This window comes from Mus pahari, chromosome 16 (genome assembly GCF_900095145.1).
Source record: "Mus pahari chromosome 16, PAHARI_EIJ_v1.1, whole genome shotgun sequence".
In the NCBI taxonomy this organism is placed as follows: domain Eukaryota; kingdom Metazoa; phylum Chordata; class Mammalia; order Rodentia; family Muridae; genus Mus; species Mus pahari.
The window spans coordinates 13,452,798-13,472,096 of NC_034605.1; the positions used below are offsets into that span (position 1 = coordinate 13,452,798).

At 43.3% G+C, this 19,299-nt stretch overlaps 1 protein-coding gene across 2 annotated transcripts in view; it reads left to right on the forward strand.

The window, feature by feature from the left end:
- Positions 1-19,299, forward strand: part of Adarb2 (adenosine deaminase RNA specific B2 (inactive)) — a 531,509-nt gene that overhangs the window by 428,083 nt on the left and 84,127 nt on the right. For both annotated transcript variants that reach the window (XM_021215573.2, XM_021215571.2), the window contains exon 4: positions 16,580-16,694. In XM_021215573.2, the coding sequence (XP_021071232.1) occupies positions 16,580-16,694 (115 nt within the window). The remainder of the gene's footprint in view (positions 1-16,579; positions 16,695-19,299) is intronic.

Consider the following 19,299-nt stretch of genomic DNA (forward strand, 5'->3'; position numbering starts at 1 on the left):
AATAATAATAAAAAAAAAGAAAACTGTTGATGAGCTATGACTGAGGAATGAAATCTGCCAAAAGTCTGATTGTGAATCTCGAAACCCACGATACAGCTAAGCAGAACACTCCAAACTAGAGCACAGAAATGACCCCTGAGGTGACCCCTGCAATCTTGTAGTGTGGCCAGCCAACAAGGGCACTGAAGATGCTCCTTAAAATGAGAATCTGTTTGCGCTTGGGAAGGCACGTGTTGTTCTCCTCACCTTTAAAATAGGTCATCCAGAAACGGTTCATAGCAGTGCTTATAGGCATAGGTCTAGTCTGTGATTCAGAACCTGGGGTATCAAGGATTGTTATTCTGATACCTCTGCCACAGGACCAACTGATGCTCAGAGATGCTAAGAGCCCCTTAGCAGTGGACAATTAGATGAAGACACTGACAGAAGTCAACCACAATTCTGGTTCCAGGTATAGAGCCTTTGCCACTCCACCATGGCTACAACACAGGACATTCGTTCTTTCATGTCTATCATTCAGCTTTTTGTCAGTCTGTAGGTAATTTGAGATATAAAAGAACTGAATAGTCAGACCATTTGAACTGCTTAGTTAGCGATTCTCAGCAGTCCTCAATTTTGAAATTAATGAAGTTTTGTTATAATTGTCAGCAAAAAGGACTCATGACCAAGACATCCGGAATGCCTTTTACAGCTAGGTATAAATGAATATTAACACAGACGCTGAACAAGATCAGCCAACATTTCCTCTGATTATCCCCAACCCCTGACCTGCTGTCTTACTGGGTTTGTTTGTTTGTCTGTTTGTTTTGCCTAGCAGTATTTCTCTGACCTTGTCAGTTCTTAGAAAGGTAGATTGTTCAAGAAGAGCACAAATCCATTGCATAGTATGGAGGATATACTCCATTACCAAGTGGATGCTTGACACCCCACCCCCACCCCACACCAAACCCCATCTCATCACAACCTTCACACCACACCACTCAACCATGCAAAACAAAATTCACAAGAGAAAAGGACCAACGAGAATGTCGTGGTCTAGATTCCCAGAGTCGGTCTTTCCCAACCCACATGCAAATCTAACCTTTTTGATATTTCAGCATTATAAACACAAAGATGGGATTTCAGCAGGAAAAATATTTACTAAAGGCTTTCTCCCTTATAATCTATTGATTTTAATATTCCCTACCACTTTGGCAGAATGTCAGTTTTACCCCAAGGACTACTATTACAAATTTGAACACAATTTATTTATTTATGCCACTCAAAATATTAGCTCTGGAAATGAATAAGGTTGGAGTCTTACAATGTTCCCATTTAAAGTTTGTTTTTCTGATTTGAATAATGCTGGTAATTTGCTATGATAATCATGGCCAAGAGGCAAAATGCAGGCAACTAATGTAGAAGCCCACACAGCGTTTTGTCTTCCGTTTCTAGGAAGTTCAGTAACACACAGCTCATTAAATGTGGGTCAACTTCCCCACTTAACCTTTGGAATGGGAAGCACCTGATCACTATCATTTAACAAGAAGCCAAATCCTCTCTCCTGTGACTGCTTCTGCTCCAAATGCCCAGCTTATGCCAATTTAGTCATTACAAGCTTCCATACTGGGTCTCTAGATCTGTGGAAATCTAGGTCCAGAAGAAGGCTGGCAGAGTAGTCCCTTGGGAATCTCAAGAATCCCTGCCCTACCACCAACCTCAACTGCCAACATCCATCCCCCATGGTAGAAAGCAAGGCTGTTTCATGAGGTTTCGTAGGAGTGGTGCTTCTCCCTCCCAGTATAAATGGTATCCTGAGAGGCTATAAATGACTGTAGAAGACACATTAACCATCCCATGCTACCAAGGGACCCTTTAGCAGGCATTTTCTAAATTGCTAAATCACCAACAATAACGAGTACAGCTGGATGACTCTCTTCTTCATATTTAATGAAGGATTTATGTGGCAAACTGTTGATTAGTCCTGGCTTTTGCAGCAGGTTTAGAGTCTCCCTATAGAGCACTTTCTTGTCTCACAGAAACCTTTTTTGCCTGCCTCTGTCCCAGCTCTCGGGTCCTCCCTCGTTCTAGGAACACTATCTACACAGAAACCATGGATAGTCATTTAGGGGTCCGTAGCACTCATCACCTACGCAGTTATTCAAAGCTGGGGGATCACATGTGTAAGTAGACTTCCTTTTGTGTGTGTCTATGTGTACATCTGCACATCTGTAAACATGTGCATGCGGAGGCCAGAGCTCAATTGCAGGTAACATTCCTCAGGAGCTGTCCACCTCAGTTTTTGAGACACTCTCTCACTGAGACCTGACACTTTATTGATCAGGCTAGATTGACCAGCAAACCCCAAGGACCCATTTGTCTCTGTCACCCAAGACTGGTTTGAGGGGCTTCACTACCACATCTTGCTTATTATTATTATTATTATTATTATTATTATTATTATTATTCTGAAGAGGAAACTCAAGTCCACATGCTTGCACAGGAACCCCTTTACTGACCAAGCCTTTCTTTCTAGTTTTGAAGGATTTGAACTGTATGGTCAGATTTCTGTCATGACATCATTCATGGAATAGCCTCAGAGAAGCATCAGATAGCGTGTAGATATAGCCCCAGCTTGGAACTTAGACAAAGCCCTTCCATAGTAGTCTCAACTACACACTTGTTTAAAACAACTTGACCACATTACCATATCTCTTAAAATTTCTGCATCCACATGATCCCATGCCAGGACTAGCAATCCACAGAGACACAGGTGGCAAGATGAAATGACATTGCAGTGGTCCTCAGTAGAGTTTTCATTGATCATCAAGAGTCTGGAAAGAGTGATGCACAGTCACTCCTGGAGGGACAGTAGCAGCAGGCAAAAGCTAGAGTGTACTCACAGTGAAAGGCATTAAGTTCCCTAGGCCAGTGATGGTCTCCACAATTCCTCTGAGGAGACTGAAAACCAAAGTACAAACTGCACATCGCACAGTGGATCTGGAGAAATCTCAGTGCACCTGTATGGTTAATTCACGTCACCTACAGGACATGAATAATGGGCTACATTTGCTGTCATGAATTCACAGACAGAAATAGAGCTGATGGTATGATTTTAACTAGCATTTTTCTGCATGTACATAAATATATAGTATGTGTGCCTATGTATTTATGTGTTTGCACGTGTGTGGGTGTGCATGTGGAACTCAAAAGTGTTCATGAGGATCAAGAGCAAAAAACAACAAAAATGCAGGTAAAGAGATTTTGCTGACAGGACCCTGATATAGCTGTCCCCTGTGAGGCTATGCCAGTGCCTGGCAAATACAGAAGTGGATGCTCACAGTCATCTATAGGATAGAACACAGGGCCCCCAATAGAAAAGCTAGAGAAAGTACCCAAGGAGCTGAAGGGGTCTGCAACCATATAGGTGGAAAAATAATATGAACTAATCAGTACCCCCAGAGCTCGTGTCTCTAGCTGCATATGTAGCAGAAGATGGCCTAGTGGGCCATCATTGGGAAGAGAGGCCCCTTGGTCTTGCAAACTTTATATGTCCCATACAGGGGAATGCCAGGGCCAAGAAGAGGGAGTGGGTGGATAGGGGAGCAGGGCAGGGGGAGGGTATAGGGGACTTTTGGGATAGCATTTGAAATGTAAATGAAGAAAATATCTAATAAAATAATTTTTTTAAAATGCAGGTAAAGTACTTAGAAAGTATTTGTTATGTGGTAAAGTGCCATAGACAATCGATGTCATTTGCTGCAGTCACTGTTAAGCAATACAGACTCAAGTAAAATGCTACTTGTCTACAAGAGCTATGAAACACTGTGCATATATGATACAAAAAGGAGGCAGAAAAATACTGATATAAGTAATATCAAGAGTGCAGTTCAGCTTCTAAATTCTATAGGAGTTGGGAGGAAAACAGTGAGCGCGCCAAGAGTTCCACATCCAGGTGGCCTTTATAACGGAGCCGGCAATTCAACTGTGTTTAGAAACAAACTTAGGTTTACTCAGGTTTTCTTCCAGTTTTGGTGTGAAATGCCTCCCCATAGACACCCATGACTGAACATTCAGTCCCTAACTGGTGGCACTGTTTGGGAAGTTATGGAACCTTGAGGAGGTGTGGCCTGGATGGCTGAGACAGGTCACTGGGGGAAAGCCTTTGGGGGTATAACCCAGCCATAGTACCTGTCTAACTCTCTATTACCTGGTCTACCATGTCTTACCTCCTGCCACCACAGACAGAGCCAGCCTAGTTGGCATGCCTTCTCAGCTATAATGAACTCTATCTCCTGAACTGTGAGCCAAAATAAACTATTCCTCCCATAAATTGCTTCTTGTCAGATATTTGGTCACAGCAACAAGAAAAAAAAAATATTAGTATATATCAACCTTCTATGATTCAAGTTCAAAGCTCAAATGGACAGAAACTATAGACACGTGTTATAATCACTACGGTTGCTACTTCACAGACTTAGACACAAAGGCACACAAGCACAGGTGCATGTTGTTCATAATACACAGTATAACGTCTTCATTCTCCAAGGAGGAGGAGGGGGTCTTACACTAAGCTTCAAAATAACAATATGGTGTAACTTGGCTCACAAGCTCACTTACTCTTTAAGTTGTTTTGTGCTAAATGCATACACATTTATCGACCACAGGAGCTTGAATAAACTCCAGGCAGTACTATAAGCATACTTTGGAATTCAAATTTATAAAACTAATCTAGGATGGGAAAATGACTCACTAGGTAAAGCTTTTGCCATGCATGTGTGAACTAGAGTTTAGAACCCTAGCTAGATGGGCATGGTTGCCTGCCTGTAATCCCAGCACATAGTGGGCAGAGGCAAGGGATCCTTGGATCCTAGAGCGTCTAAGGGAATCAGTGATCTCTAGGTTAAAGAGAGACCCTGCCTCATTATATAAGATGGAGAGCAATCATGGAAGATAGTTGATGTCTTCAGTTGACCTCCACATGCACACCCACACACATGCAAGCACATAAATGCATAGGCACGCATACTATATATTCATGTACATGCAGAAAAATGCTAGTCAGACCCAAGCTCGGATCTAAGCACTGTAGCTGCTTCCAGTGTAAACCAGTTGTTGAGCATGAAAGCAAATGCAATCACTACAAGAGCTGGTGGGTTCGGTTTGCAGTAAACAAAGTTGACTGCACATACACCATGTAATTGAAGTGATGAAATTCTACTGTCCAATTAGGCAACTATGTTTCCCTGTAAGAATCCCAAATTTTTGTCTTGCTTCTAAACCCCACATAATCAAAAATAATGTCATTTACATACACAAATTCAGCCATGGAAAAACAACGTACAGATGCATCATTTAAAATAGATGCACTCTGGAGTCAGCAGACAAGTGAAGGGCTTGAGGAAATAAGAAAATGAAAGGATGGAAAACAGAAAACCTAAAAAGCCATGATTACTCTGGACTTTTCCAATGACTCTAGAAGGTTTTAATAATAATAATAATAATAATAATAATAACTTTTTCAAAACCCAGGAAATTATACACAAATTATAAAAACATAAACATTCTGTCAAATCATCCTTTGCAAAACCCATCTTTAAAGTGATCTAGAAGTTAGAGCGGGTAGGTAGCTTAGTCAGTAAAGTGCTTACCGTTCGAGCATGAGTCCAGTCCTCTGTGTCCACCTAAAATTCCGAGGGTAGTGGCACAGTGCCAGGAATGCAGAAAGTCCATCTCTGGGATTTGTTGACTAGCTAGTCCTGAGGTACCAGTGAAGTTCCCCGTCTCTCTTTCTGGTGAACAGTGGTGAGCATGCATGGCTGCACAAGGTGCAGGGAATACAGTGACAAAGGAGAGGTCAGGTATAAACATATAAATCTACCATCTCCTCAAAGGCTCAGGGAACATCATGAACGAAGAAGATTTTTTAAAAAAATGTTAAATCCAAATATCTGGAGAAGAGATGTGAAAGAGCATCTTCTGGACACGACACTGTCATTGCAGTCATGACCTTGTTGTGTCCCGGGAGACCTGCACTGAATCTACACAAGAATGAGCCCAACAATAGTCAGGTGTGAATAAAGGAGGGTCCGTCCAGGAGGCACTGAACTATTTTTTTTTTCTTTTTTCCGAGACAGGGTTTCTCTGTGTAGTCCTGGCTGTCCTGGAACTCACTTTGTAGACCAGGCTGGCCTCGAACTTAGAAATTCGCCTGCCTCTGCCTCCCAAGTGCTGGGATTAAAGGAGTGCGCCACCACGCCCGGCTGCTGAACTATTTTCTTAATGTTGCCTTCAGTCGTGTACCTGCTGATGACTTCATCAGGTGCAGGTGATTCCAATCCCACTGTCACATAGTCAGCCCTGGTTAAACTAAATGGTTAAATGGAAACCAGTGTAAATCTGAGTAAGGGGCTAGTGGGGATGCGTATGAGTTGACAGGGATGGGAGGGAGAAGAGAGGGTCCTGGAGAGAATAATCTTAATATATTATATACGCTTATAAAATTGTCAAATAGCAAAATTAATCACTAAAAATGGTGCACAACTTCTGAAGAATGGCACCTGAAGTTGTCCTCAAGCTCCCGTGTATATGCTCATGCTTATACACATACTCATGTAAATGTGTGAACACACGAAACTAAGTGAATGAATAAATAAGAGTGACTTGGGACAATGATAGAAATGTATGTGTTTATACCTTGTATGGTAATACATGGCTGAAATTCAGGGAGACTGAGGCATGAACTTAAGGCTAGCCTAACTACACAGAGAGACCTTGTCTAAAAAGCAAATAAGTAAAAGAGATGATAGATCATTATATATGTGTGTGTGTGTGTGTGTGTGTGTATATATATATATATATATATATATATATATATATATATGAAAGACAAAGATAATGACATATATAGATGATAGATAGATAGGATAGATAGATAGATAGATAGATAGATAGATAGATAGATAGATAGATAGATAGATAGATAGATGGATGATAGGTAGGTAGATAGATAGATGATAAATACAATAGACAGATAATTGAAACACAAAGGTAGTGCATGTCTCAGGATATTTGAAATCCTAACTGAGCTGGACCCCATGGCATACATTCACAGTCTCATGAGGTTGAGACAGGAGGATTTAAGCCCAAGAGTTCAAAACTAGCTTATAGTGAGTCTCCGTCTCAGAACAAAAACTAAAATGAACACCAAATTTGTCCTTACAGCATGAGGAGTGTAGGAATCTATAATGAACATGACTCCAGAATGACACAGAAGCAAAGAAAAAGACACTGGGGAGTTTGGGTTACCCGGGGGGGGGGGAGGTTGAGGGGGGTCTCAGTAGAAGTCAGCTGCTTATATGTGTTAGGATCTTCAAAGGGAAGTGGAAGGTCTCATGTTGCAGCCATGAGCAAAATCGGGAAAAGTGTTCACAGAAATTAACTCTGGTTAAGCATCAAAGAAATAAGTCTTAATGCTCAACTGGAAAAGCTGTCTTTATTTTAATGAGTTCACCACCCAAAGTAAGAAAAGCTAAGGAAATCCTTAGTGATTTCTTCTTCTTCTTCCTCCTCCTCCTCTTCCTCCTCCTCCTCTTCCTCTTCTTCTTCTTCTTCTTCTTCTTCTTCTTCTTCTTCTTCTTCTTCTTCCTTCTTCTCCTTCTCCTCCTTCTCCTTCTCCTCCTTCTCCTTCTCCTTTCTCCTTCCTCCTCCTCATCCCTCATCCTCCTCCTCTTCCTCCTCCTCCTCTTCCTCCTCCTCCTCTTCCTCTTCTTCTTCTTCTTCTTCTTCTTCTTCTTCTTCTTCTTCTTCTTCTTCTTCTTCTTCTTCCATTCACCTTTGTAAAACATTAGTTAAGAAACATAAATTTATAAATTCTTCAAACATGTTTTCCAAAATAACAAAGAGAAGGAGGTTACAGTGAAGGGGATGCAAAGTGGGGAATACCCTCAGAGGGCCTGCTTGGGCTGGAAGCTGCAGCTGTCCTGTCTGCCTGGAGTCCTTGACAAGGCATGAGGGGTTAAGGCAACTAATCTGTACATCTCTCATGACTGCTGCTGAACCACATTTGATGAGATACAGAGCAACATCCAATAGGTGTTTTATCAAGGACAACTTTGTACCAAGTTAGGGGAATTCTCCAAAACAAATCCCAAGCACTCAAATTCTCTTCCTACTGGTCTAAGGTCATCTTGCACAAAGAAGATAAATACTCCATGCTTTATGTCTCCTCACCCAAGTGGATCCACAAAGCAGAAAGTAAAATTTCATACCTGTGACACTTCCGTAATGGCTATTTTCAAATTGAAAATGATTACAAATGGCCACCAAAAGAACAGAGAACCCAATCCTTGAAATCTGACCGTATACCTACATACCCCAGGCTACCTATGAGAAACTGCCTACAGGACTGAAGACATCCTAACTTGACACAAGGTTGGAGTGGGCAATTTGTCCTCTGGACCCTCCATGATTATCACATCAGCTGGATCCTATCAGCCAGTGTTGTTCTCCCTGTGGTGTTGCAAGTCTCTAAGGTATATGCAAGCAGGTGAAGTCCCAAGTGAGTGTTTATTATTAACATGGATGACTATGTCAAAGATCCCAATGCCTCAGACCCATGGGGATGTCAAGACCATCCTCGGTCAAGCTCGGGGGCATAGCAAAGCTTTCTTGTGGTCTGGGTACTGATGGATGTTGAAATTGTGAACAGAAAAACATCAACCTCAGCTTCATCTTCTGGATGACTACAGACTAAGACTGATCTCCTGCAAAAACCTCCTGTGGAGATTGTTGAGCCTGCATTCTCCATTCAGCTGTTCATAATAAACACACTAAGTTTCAGGTAGTTGGTGTGTCTCCATCAGTGAGCACAGCCCACCTGATCCTGAATTTTCTCTACATGTGTCTATCATTTCTTCATTTTCCCAGTCAGGTCAGATCTCAGCACTGAGGATTATTCAATTTTTTTATAATGTATTCTTCTCCTCTGCAATGCCCTTGATATAACCTACAACCCTCACTTCACTGACTTACTATGAATCAAACTGAATAGTTCACAACATGTGAGTAGCATTGTCTCCTTCCTCTAGTAGTAGCAGTATCATGGGTCATTACCTCCCCTAGAGGAAGGAGAGAATAGAGAGATAGGGGTGGGGTGCAGGAGAGGGAAGGACAGAGAGAAAGAGCAGTGGAAACAGACAAAGAGCATCTCTAAGGCATTTGAGGGTCTTGCCTTTCTAAGAGTGATGTCATTTCCTCTCACCTAAAAGTGATAAATATCATTTTCTATAACACTCAAAGACAGTCCTGGCTTTCATGGCTCTAAATACTAGGGAGCAAGAAATGGTCATATATTAAAGAAGAACACATTCCTTCTAGCAAACACCAACCCTGCCAACCCTATTGATCCACATGTTTGGGATTCCAATTTATGAAGTACATGGTATAGTACAACCTGCAACTGTCAGAATGCGGCCTAATAGATGGTGTTGTTCAGGTGACTTTGTGTTGTGATGTATGTTGTGGATGAGTGTCTCTGTCCTCTCTAAATCCATACATTAGAACCCCAGTGCCCAATGTAGCTGTATTTTGAGTGAGTAGTAAGGCTAAATAAAGTCACAGAAATGGGTTCCTGATCCAAATGTATCTGTGACATATAAGAAGAGACACCACAAGACAGTGAGTGTGGTTGGCTTGGTATAAAACTTGCCTAACATGCACATGACCGACTTCATTCCTTGGCCCTACTTTTTAAAACTGGGCCTGAGCACATGCCTGCAATTCCAGTACTTGGGAAATAGAGTCAGATCAGAAGCCTACGGTCATTATCAACTACAAAGGGAGTTTGAAATAAACCTAGGATACAGGAGACCCTGTCTCAAAAACAGTGTATGTAGTGAGAGAACCCAAAGATCTGTCTCTCTCTCCCTGTTGCTGGAAAGTAGCAATGTCATCCTGGTGAAGGAGCCCGAAGCAGCAAGCAGTGGCTTCAGATAGAATAGATTTTTGCCCTGCTACGATCTGGACTTGCTTGGGACCAAATACCTCTTTTATCCTTTGGACATGAGAATATCTATTCTATGTCTGTTTCACCACTGAATTATGGGAGCAGATCACTTGTTTGATCTTACGGTAAACTATACCTGGCATCCCACCCATACATGATTTAGATGTTACTTAAAAGACTGTAGGCTTAAGACTATATAACATTGATGCTGAGCTAAGTTAAGACTATGGGGCTGTTGGGATGAATGTATACTCTGCAAGATGAATGTGACTAGGAGGTGAGCAGAATGCTATTAACTGAGTGTTTGTGTGACATTAATACATGTGTTGAACCCCCAAATACCAAAGTGATTGTATTTGGACCTGGAACCGCTGAGGAAGCTCCTAATTCGTGGGTTAGTGTCCTTAAGGGACAGCAGAGTGCTGGTTATTGATTTCTCCCTTCTTCACACAGTGAGAAGAAGCTATGTAAGCACACAGTAGGGCAGCAGTGCTTATAAGCTAAGAGAACAGGCTTAGCATGAAACCGACCTGATTGCTCACACACCAATCCAGGACTTTCAGCTTTCAGAACTGGGAGAAAAGGCAGAGCCAGCAATTAACCCTACTGTGGCAGGGCCTACAAAAGGCAGAGCCAGCGATTGACCCTACCATGGCAGGGCCTATGAAGACTGCACGCTCCAGCAAGAAGGGAAGTTGTTCACTAACAAAGAAAAATAGAAAGACTTTCCTGAGAATTTGTCCTTTAGATATCTATTCACAGGTCTTCTTAGTTCACCCCTGAAGAGTTTATGAATTCATACTTTTGGTCGTCCATTCGAGATGTCCACCATTGTCCACGACATCCATGACCACCCATAGTGTCAAGGCAGAGCATAGAAGGTACACAACACAACAAACACAAGCCATGATTGCTAGTCATAAAGGTAGCAGTAGGTGGATTGTGTCATTAAAAGAAAAAATGAAACTGCTAAAAAAAAAAATCAGACAAGACAAAATTTTGCTTTAATCCTCATGTGGGCGCTGCTGTCCATCTAATCACTGGTGGGGTGAGGATATGAGAAAAGACATCTAAACAATGCGAACAAGGAACAATTGGGTTTTTAATTTGTATGACATTTTATCATATGAATGTGTCTATGTGGAAAAGGGGGTGTGTCCATGGGCTACAGAAGACAATTTATGGCCATTGGTTCTCTCCTTCCTCCATGTTGGTCCTGAGAATACAACTCAGGTCAAGAAGCTTAGAGGCAAGAGCTTCACCTACTGGGCCATCTCATCCGTCTCTAGGATTTAAGAGACCAGAGACACCATGATAAATAACAGATTAATAAGCAAATATGGCAACTGGGTTATTTATGTGTGGCGAGAGGATGAATCCCCCTGAACCTACCTGTTCTGACAGGGACTGGTTACTGACAACCTTGTCCTGGCCTCCCCAGATCTGAGTGTGAAATGCCAGGGTCTGTGACCTACAAATTGGGAGCTGTAACTCAGGCCGCCTGGAGGTAAGCAGATAAGGGAAACCCCACCCCCATGAGCAATCGCATCATGCTGCTCCTCTCAGTTCTATGCCATCTGGGCTAGACAGAGGTCTCTGTCACTCTGTGAACAGCACCTGAAGTCCCATCAGCCCATGCGCTTTGCCAAGCCAAGTGAGTCGAGGAACTCATCATCTGTGGAAATGCTGAGCTCCGGACCAAATGTGATTTGTTCTGCTTCAGCATTTCCTCAAATGACTCCATTAAGGGATCGCTGCAGCTCAGGGCTAATTAACTCATAATAGGTGCAAAGCATCCTGGGATACCAGCCCAGAGGGTGTCAAGGGATCCTGGGCCTTCTGTGCTCACCCTGACCCTCCTCAGGATGACAGGATACATTCAGATGCATCCAGTTACAAACAGGGAATATAGAGGGAACTAAGTGTGTGGCAAGTCTGAAGTGAACCCTGCTTCTTGCTACAGTTGTTAGGTCCCACAGTTCAGGATGAAAGGCCTAAATCATATCAATGGGGCTTAAGTTCTGTGTCTGTCACATCCTGGCCATGTGACTTCGGTGGCATCACTTCAGTGACTACAGTGGATAAAGATAATGCTGGCTTTGGATGCATTAAATGAAATAATGTATACACAGGACTCAAGTCTGCTGTCTGTTTGTGTTTCTTTCCGTTCCCAAAAGAAACAGAGTGATATTTAGATTTCCAAAATGAAACTGGTCTTTCTGTTATCTATATAATTACTCAGTGTTTGGAGGGTGTCTTGCTCTGAGAGCTTCAGAAGGGGCCACATCAGGTATGTACAAGTGAATGAATAAATGTCTCTTGTTAGGAATTAGTGTTCTAAATGTGTCTGATTTCCAGGGCCAGGGCCAGGCCTGAGTCATCCAACCTGGGTTCTAGAAGTACAGCCCCGTTTGAAGATGACCAGTAGCTCTAGGAAAACAAAACAGATGGTCCCGTGCTCTGATCTATTCACTGAGACTCTATTTTGACCATTTTCTCTGGGGTCTCACTGTGAGCACTTGACAGCCCCTGTACCCCTAGAAAGAACAACTGTACCTGACAACCAGATCTTGGGTCCTTTTCTATCTCCAGCTCAGAGAGTGGCTCCCAAGTTCTTAAGATTGCACAGGTAGCATGATTTGACATCAGACCTTCTCTTTAGGTGGGGATTATGCCACCCTCCTCCCCCCCCAGCTAAATATTATGTTGTATGTATGTATGTATTTATTTATTTATTTGTTTGTTTGTTTATTATTAGGTTTTTATTTACATTTCAAATGTTATCCCCTTTCCTGGTTTCCCCTTGGGAACCCCCCTATCAGATCCCCCCTCCCCCTGCTCACCAACCCATCCACTCCCACTTCCTTGTCCTGGCATTCCTCATAGTGGGGCATGGAGCCTTCACAGGACCAAGGGCCTCTCTTCCCATTGATGTCCAACGAGGCCACCCTCTGCTACATATGCGGCTGGAGCCATGGGTCCCTCCATGTGTACTCTTTGGTTGGTGGCTTAGTCCCTGGGAGCTCTGCCGCCCTCCTTGATGATTGATAGGACCAGGGCTTGATGAGAAGGCTGCTACCTAATCTGCAACCGCGGACATGCACACATGTCCGTCCGTGATGCTGTGAGCTCAACAGTCCCTTCACTTCCTTCAATGGAGAGTTGAACTGTCCAAAACAAATAGAAATTAACGAAAACCATGTATTGTGGATTTAATGTCAAATGAACCCCCATATACTCCTATGTAAAACACTTGGTCCTGAAGAGCTGGAGCCTTCCTGGAGGGAGTGGGACACCTTGGGCAGGCTTTGAGGATTTTGACAGCCTGGCCCCATGTCCTATATGTCCCCTTCTTTCGGACTGTGGACACAACACTTGTTCCACCATGCCTTCTCCCGCCATAATGGACCACAGTTTTTTGGAACTAAAAGCTGAAGTAAATCTCGTCTCCCCTAAAGTCACAACAGTAAGAATAATAGGTCGTGCCTGTGAAGGAAAAAAAGAGCTGCCCTCCCTCCACAGCCTGAAGTGTAGGAACTGTGGCAGGGCACAGCAGCAGGGGCTATGTCCCCAAGACACAGGCAATAACTCAGAGGCTGAGATGGAGTTTCATGCCAGAGTCTCGGTGAAGCAACTTAAGGGAGAAAGGGTTTGACTTGCCTTACAGTTCTACCACAGCAGGGACGTCATGGACCGTGAGCCGATTACTGTACTGAGTCCACAGTCAAGAAGCCGAGAAAGGACAGGAGATGGGACCACATTCTAAAAACCCAAGGCCTGCTCCTAGTGGCAAACTGTGGAGCTCTGGACACTAGAGCGGGTGGGGGGAGGGGGAGGGGGGAGGGGTCAGGCTCTTCTACTGGAACCCTCAGAGGTTGTGTAGCCCTGTGACACTTTGACGTCAGGCTTCAACCTCCAGTCAGAACTGTAATAGGGTAAGGTTTTACTGTTCTGAGTCCCCTAGTTATAGTGACTCCTCAGCACCATCATGTCTTAGCATGAAAACTGTCTAGAAATCTAGATCTCCTTCTTTAGACCTCAGTCTCTAGATAAAAAAAAGAGAGGGCAACCTCAGAGACCCCGGATTTATTGCTAGAATTCTGTCTTTCTGGCAACCCCTTGGAGTGACTCATCGTCTCTCACCAAGCAACCTGAGTGGGAAGAATTGCTGGGAAGAAGCTGTGCCAACCAAAGTCCTGGAAAACTCAGGGCTAACCTCTTTCCTCCATGCCCAACACCGTAGACACTTGGGGGAAGCCCCGCCCAGCACCACAGACACTTGGGGGAAGCCCCGCCCAGCACCACAGACACTTGGGGGAAGCCCCGCCCAGCACCACAGACACTTGGGGGAAGCCCCACCCAGCACCACAGACACTTGTAGGGAGCTCCGCCCAGCACCACAGACACTTGGGGAAAGCCCAATTTGAGGAGTCTCCCTTTACAGGGCTTCTATGGTGATTGATAAAGCATTTCAAAACACAAGCACCAGACATGACAGTGACAGTAGCCAGGAAAAAGCCTTAGAGGCAGCGTTGGGCCCTCCTTACTGTCCACACTTTATCAATGAAGAATTGGGAGGGGAAATGCTGGGTTATTCTTGTGGACAGGATTCTTTCCTGAGGCAGCCCTGGTTGCACATGAACACACTTTATTGCATACAAATGAAATCTTTAGTCTGTCATTTATCTCTTAGATAACATATAAGTTATATCTTTTATATGACAGATGTCTACAGTATCAGTTGCCTGCACAGTATCAAAATGTACGTGATAGAAGCATTAACATCCAATTCACTGAAAAGGAAAGCTGGTTCGATATTTGATATTTTGATTTGGTTGCAAAAAGACTTTGTCAATACCTGCAAAGACCAGGGACAATAATGATAAGATTAACAGTTACAGCATCATTATTGAGCCCTTACCAAATGTGAGGCACTGTGCTAAGCATCTAAGAAGTGATAATTCATTTAATCATTCCCAAAACACGGTCAGAGGAAAATTAAAGAGGACGACCTTGCAAATTGGTTAAATGGGGCTCGGAGGTTTTAGATGACTTATCCCAGCTCGGAGGCTGTAGAATTAGAATTCTAAGCAGGTTTCTTTGCTGCAAGGCCTGTGACAGTCACACCATGCAAGCTCCCCTTGGCATGGAGTTCCACAGTTAGAACACAAAGACCTTAAGGAGGAGCGGCCACAGTGTCATACTATATAGGCTTTATTACTTTGTTACTTACTATACAAGTGCCGCTTTAATAGAATTGTGAATTGGCCTTAAGATAAGTTCACCGGCCGGCCGAGCAGTGGTGGTGCACACCTCAGAAATCTGCATGCAGAGGCAGGCAGATTTCTGAGTTCAAGATCAGCCTGGTCTACCGAGTGAGTTCCAGGACAGCGGGGGCTACACAGAGAAACCCTGTCTCGAAACAAAACAAATCAAAACAAAGTTAAGTTTACCTAAGGCCAAGTTAACTTGGTGTGTGTGCATTGGGGGAAGCCCCGCCCAGCACCACAGCCACTTGGTGGACATACTATGTATATATAAGTATGTGCTTATGTGTATGGATATATATGCATATGTTTGCATAAATGTGTGCATACATGCATGTGTACCGTATTCATTGTGTCTAGTGAGTGCATATATATTTATGTGTATATGTGTGTGCATGTGTATGCTATATGTTCTACGTGTTGTTTGTGTGCATACTTGTGTCCATGTCTTCATCTGTCTGAAGGCAAGAGAAGAGGCTGTGGCACAAACGGTAGTGATCAGTTCCCCAGAAGAGTCCCCTGACATGTTTTGGCTACTTGAACACTGGTCTCTGATTCTAAAACAGCAGTTCTCAACCCCTGGGACCACATACCAGATATCTGGTATGTCAGATATTTATACTATGATTTCATAACAGTAGCAAGGTTACAATTATAAAGTAGCAATGCAAATAATTTTAATGGCTGGGGGTCACCACAACATGAGGAACTGAATTAAAGGATCACAGCATTAGGAAGGTTGAGAACCACTGTCTAAAAAAACAAAAAACAGTGAGGCAATGATAATGAATGTGTGTCCCTACCTCTCCCCTGTCCCCCTGTCAAGTTTACCTGACTGCTTCCTTTGAGATTGCTGCTATGCGGGCGGAGAAGGAAGGAACTGCATGTTTTCATGTAAAGGCTCCCTGCTCAGTAAAGGGCACAGGGTAGCCATCTGCTCAGACACAGGACAGGAAACTGCTCAACCATGAGCCAGGGGTTTGGTTAGACACGGGTTAGGGACCTGCTCAGATACAGGCCAGACACCTAATCAAAGCTCAGACACAGGGCAGGGTCTTTGTCCGATCTGAGATAGGATCTGCCCTGATACAGAGCAAAGACCCTGTCAGACACAAGCTGGACTTCCAGCAAAGGCAATGTTAGGGTTAATTCCTCACAACCAACTCCTTCTTAATGTCATGGAACAGAGAGAAGCAGGTAGCAGGCAAGAGCTGGCTCCTCTGGAGGACGTCATGAGGCAGAGCCATGAGAGAGAGGTACAATAGCCAGCTGTCAGGTGTTCCTTCTGTCCAGCCCATCAAAGAGCACCGATGCTTGTGTCTTACAGGATTTTGCAGACTCTGTGTCCCAGCTGGTCACACAGAAGTTCCGTGAACTGACAGTCGGCCTGACCTCTGTGTATGCCCGCCACAAAACACTGGCAGGAATCGTCATGACCAAAGGTAACCACCTCTCTCTTTTCCTGTGGGAATTTTTATCCCCCACAGAGAGAAATGTTAATATTAATCGGGTCCTAGGAGTCAAAGGAGACATGTGGAGACAAACAAATGAAGGCAACGCCGAGAACAAAGTTGCCACGGTTCTAGTAGAATAATCACACTGGCAAAATCGTGAAAACTTTTGATATTTCTCTCGATTTATATAAACTCCAAAAGGTGTTTATGCATGCCTCAATTTCAAGAATGATGCTGGTATTTGTAAAACTGGAATCAGAGGCCAGGCTACCCACAGAAGTCACTTGAAGCTGATAAATTAGGAGGTGCCTGCTTCTCTGTCACCTCTAATGTGCTTAAGATTAGTGACTGATGATATCACTTATGCAGAAGGAGTATGCCACATGAGTCCTTGTATCCAGAGCAGAAAGATGGAACCAGCTTGTACAAAAGAAGTCAGGTGTGGAGGTGGACTATCCAAGGGATGCTGGCTATCAAAGTGTTTTCTCATGCCAAAGGATATCAATGAGCCATTTTGGGTGTTACACTCTTCACATTCATTCCCACCAGTAGAAGGCTGTGAGAAAAGACTGGAGGAGACACAAAGGGTCATGAGAGGACACAATAGGGAAAAAACAGACATAAGAAACAGAAAGTACATATGGGGATCCAGTCAGGACTCAATGCACAGCAGACACAGAGAAACACAAGGAACAGGGAAAGAAACCAAGGGATATGGAGAACACAAGACACAGAGAGATACAATGAGATACTAGATTTCATACATTTCAAAGGGATACAATGTTTCAAAAAGACACCATGAGATACCAGAGTACATTTCAAAGTATCTGCCCCCTCAGTGTCTCAGATTCTTCCTGCTGGGGTATAAACTATTAAGTGAAAGTCTTCCTTCTTATCCAGACTCCTGTCATTCCCATCTCCTCTCAGAGAAGGAATTCTGTTCTAGAAAACAATAATGACAAGAAGAGGCAGGAAACCGTCAATCCTGATAGGAGGTCATTGCTATGGTATGCTAGGGGGCAGAAAAGGGTGACTAGCTTTGAATAATTCGATTTCTGAAAGTTTCTAATTACTAATAAACTAATCAGCTGGCTGGGTGAATTCAACCATTTTTGTCCCCAAAGTAGAGAACAATTATCAGAAAACGTGTTTAGTAGCCATGAAAAGTTCATACTCACATGTAACTTTGCATAGGTAGGCAACTTCTAGGACCGAAAAATACCATCTATCTGGTGCCCCAAATTATTTACACTTAAATTTAAGAGAGAGAGAGAGAGAGAGAGAGAGAGAGAGAGAGAGAGAGAGAGAGAGAGAGAGAGAGAGAGAGAGAGTTCCATAGTTTCTTTATCACTCTAGACACCCAGGAATCACTACAACATTCAAGAACAATGAAACAGAAAAACAAAAGCTCAGGCCCCACTGTAAACCTGGTACAGAATGCATGATTCAGCCCTTCCAATTCCCACATCTTAGCAAAGTGGAAATCACAATGCCTCCTCACAGTGTAATTCATAAGATAAAGTGCATCAAATGCTTTGAAAGGTGAAAATCACTTTACAAACACAATATCCTACTCTAAAGCGAAGCAATTCCCTTCTTTCAATGACCCCATTATATGTGGTGTCGCGACTCAGCCAAGACACTGCCTCTGCTCCTTTCACACGCTGGATGGCATCTGTCCCTAAAAAACAGGAAATGTCCTCAATCCAGGGCTGAATCAACCTTGGCCACAATCATCACCATCGGGTACAGTCTCATCCCTACCTATCCACTCATCCTCTTTGCTCTCACCACCAATATGCATGAAAAGACTCAACCTCCCACTTGAAATTTAATGGCTTATTGAGGGAACCAAGATGAATCGAGCTCCATCTACAGCTAGCTCTATGTCTCAAGGCAGGCTACTTGGCCTCTCTGGGACTTAGTTGTATCATTCATAAAAAATAATACCAATGTAAGTAATACCTACCTAAAATGGTTACATTGAAGCTTAAATGTATATAGTGTAATATATTTGGATGGAGTAGGGGCTTGCTGGTTAGGTTTTACTATCAACTTGACACAACCTACGCTTAGCTGCTTTTATTGATTTTTTTTTTTGAGAAGTTAATACAATATATTTCATCACATTCTTTTTCTCTCCAAACTCCTCCCAGATCCTCCCTACCCACCCAATTTTATGTTTCTTCATGGTCTTTTGCTCTCTTTCTCTCTCAAGAAAAAGTCACATGCATGCATATGCACAAGCACACCACACACACACACACACACACACACACACACACACACGGAGTATGAATTGTCTTGGCCAAGAGACTTAATGTAGGATTATCTAGATCAGGTCATCATATGAGATTGTCTGTGGGAGACTGTCTTGATTTTTAATCAATATATGAGAACCCAGACCATTGTGGGTGGCACCATTCCCTACACAGAGGTTCCTGAACAGTATGAGTCAAGAAATTTAGGAGACAGCAAGCAGGTATGGAAACAGCCCCTCCCACATTTTTGCCTCTCTACTCTTCACTGTGAATGAGATGTGACTGGCTGTTTGAGTTCCCGCCTTGACTTCCCCTCAATGATAGACTGTAAC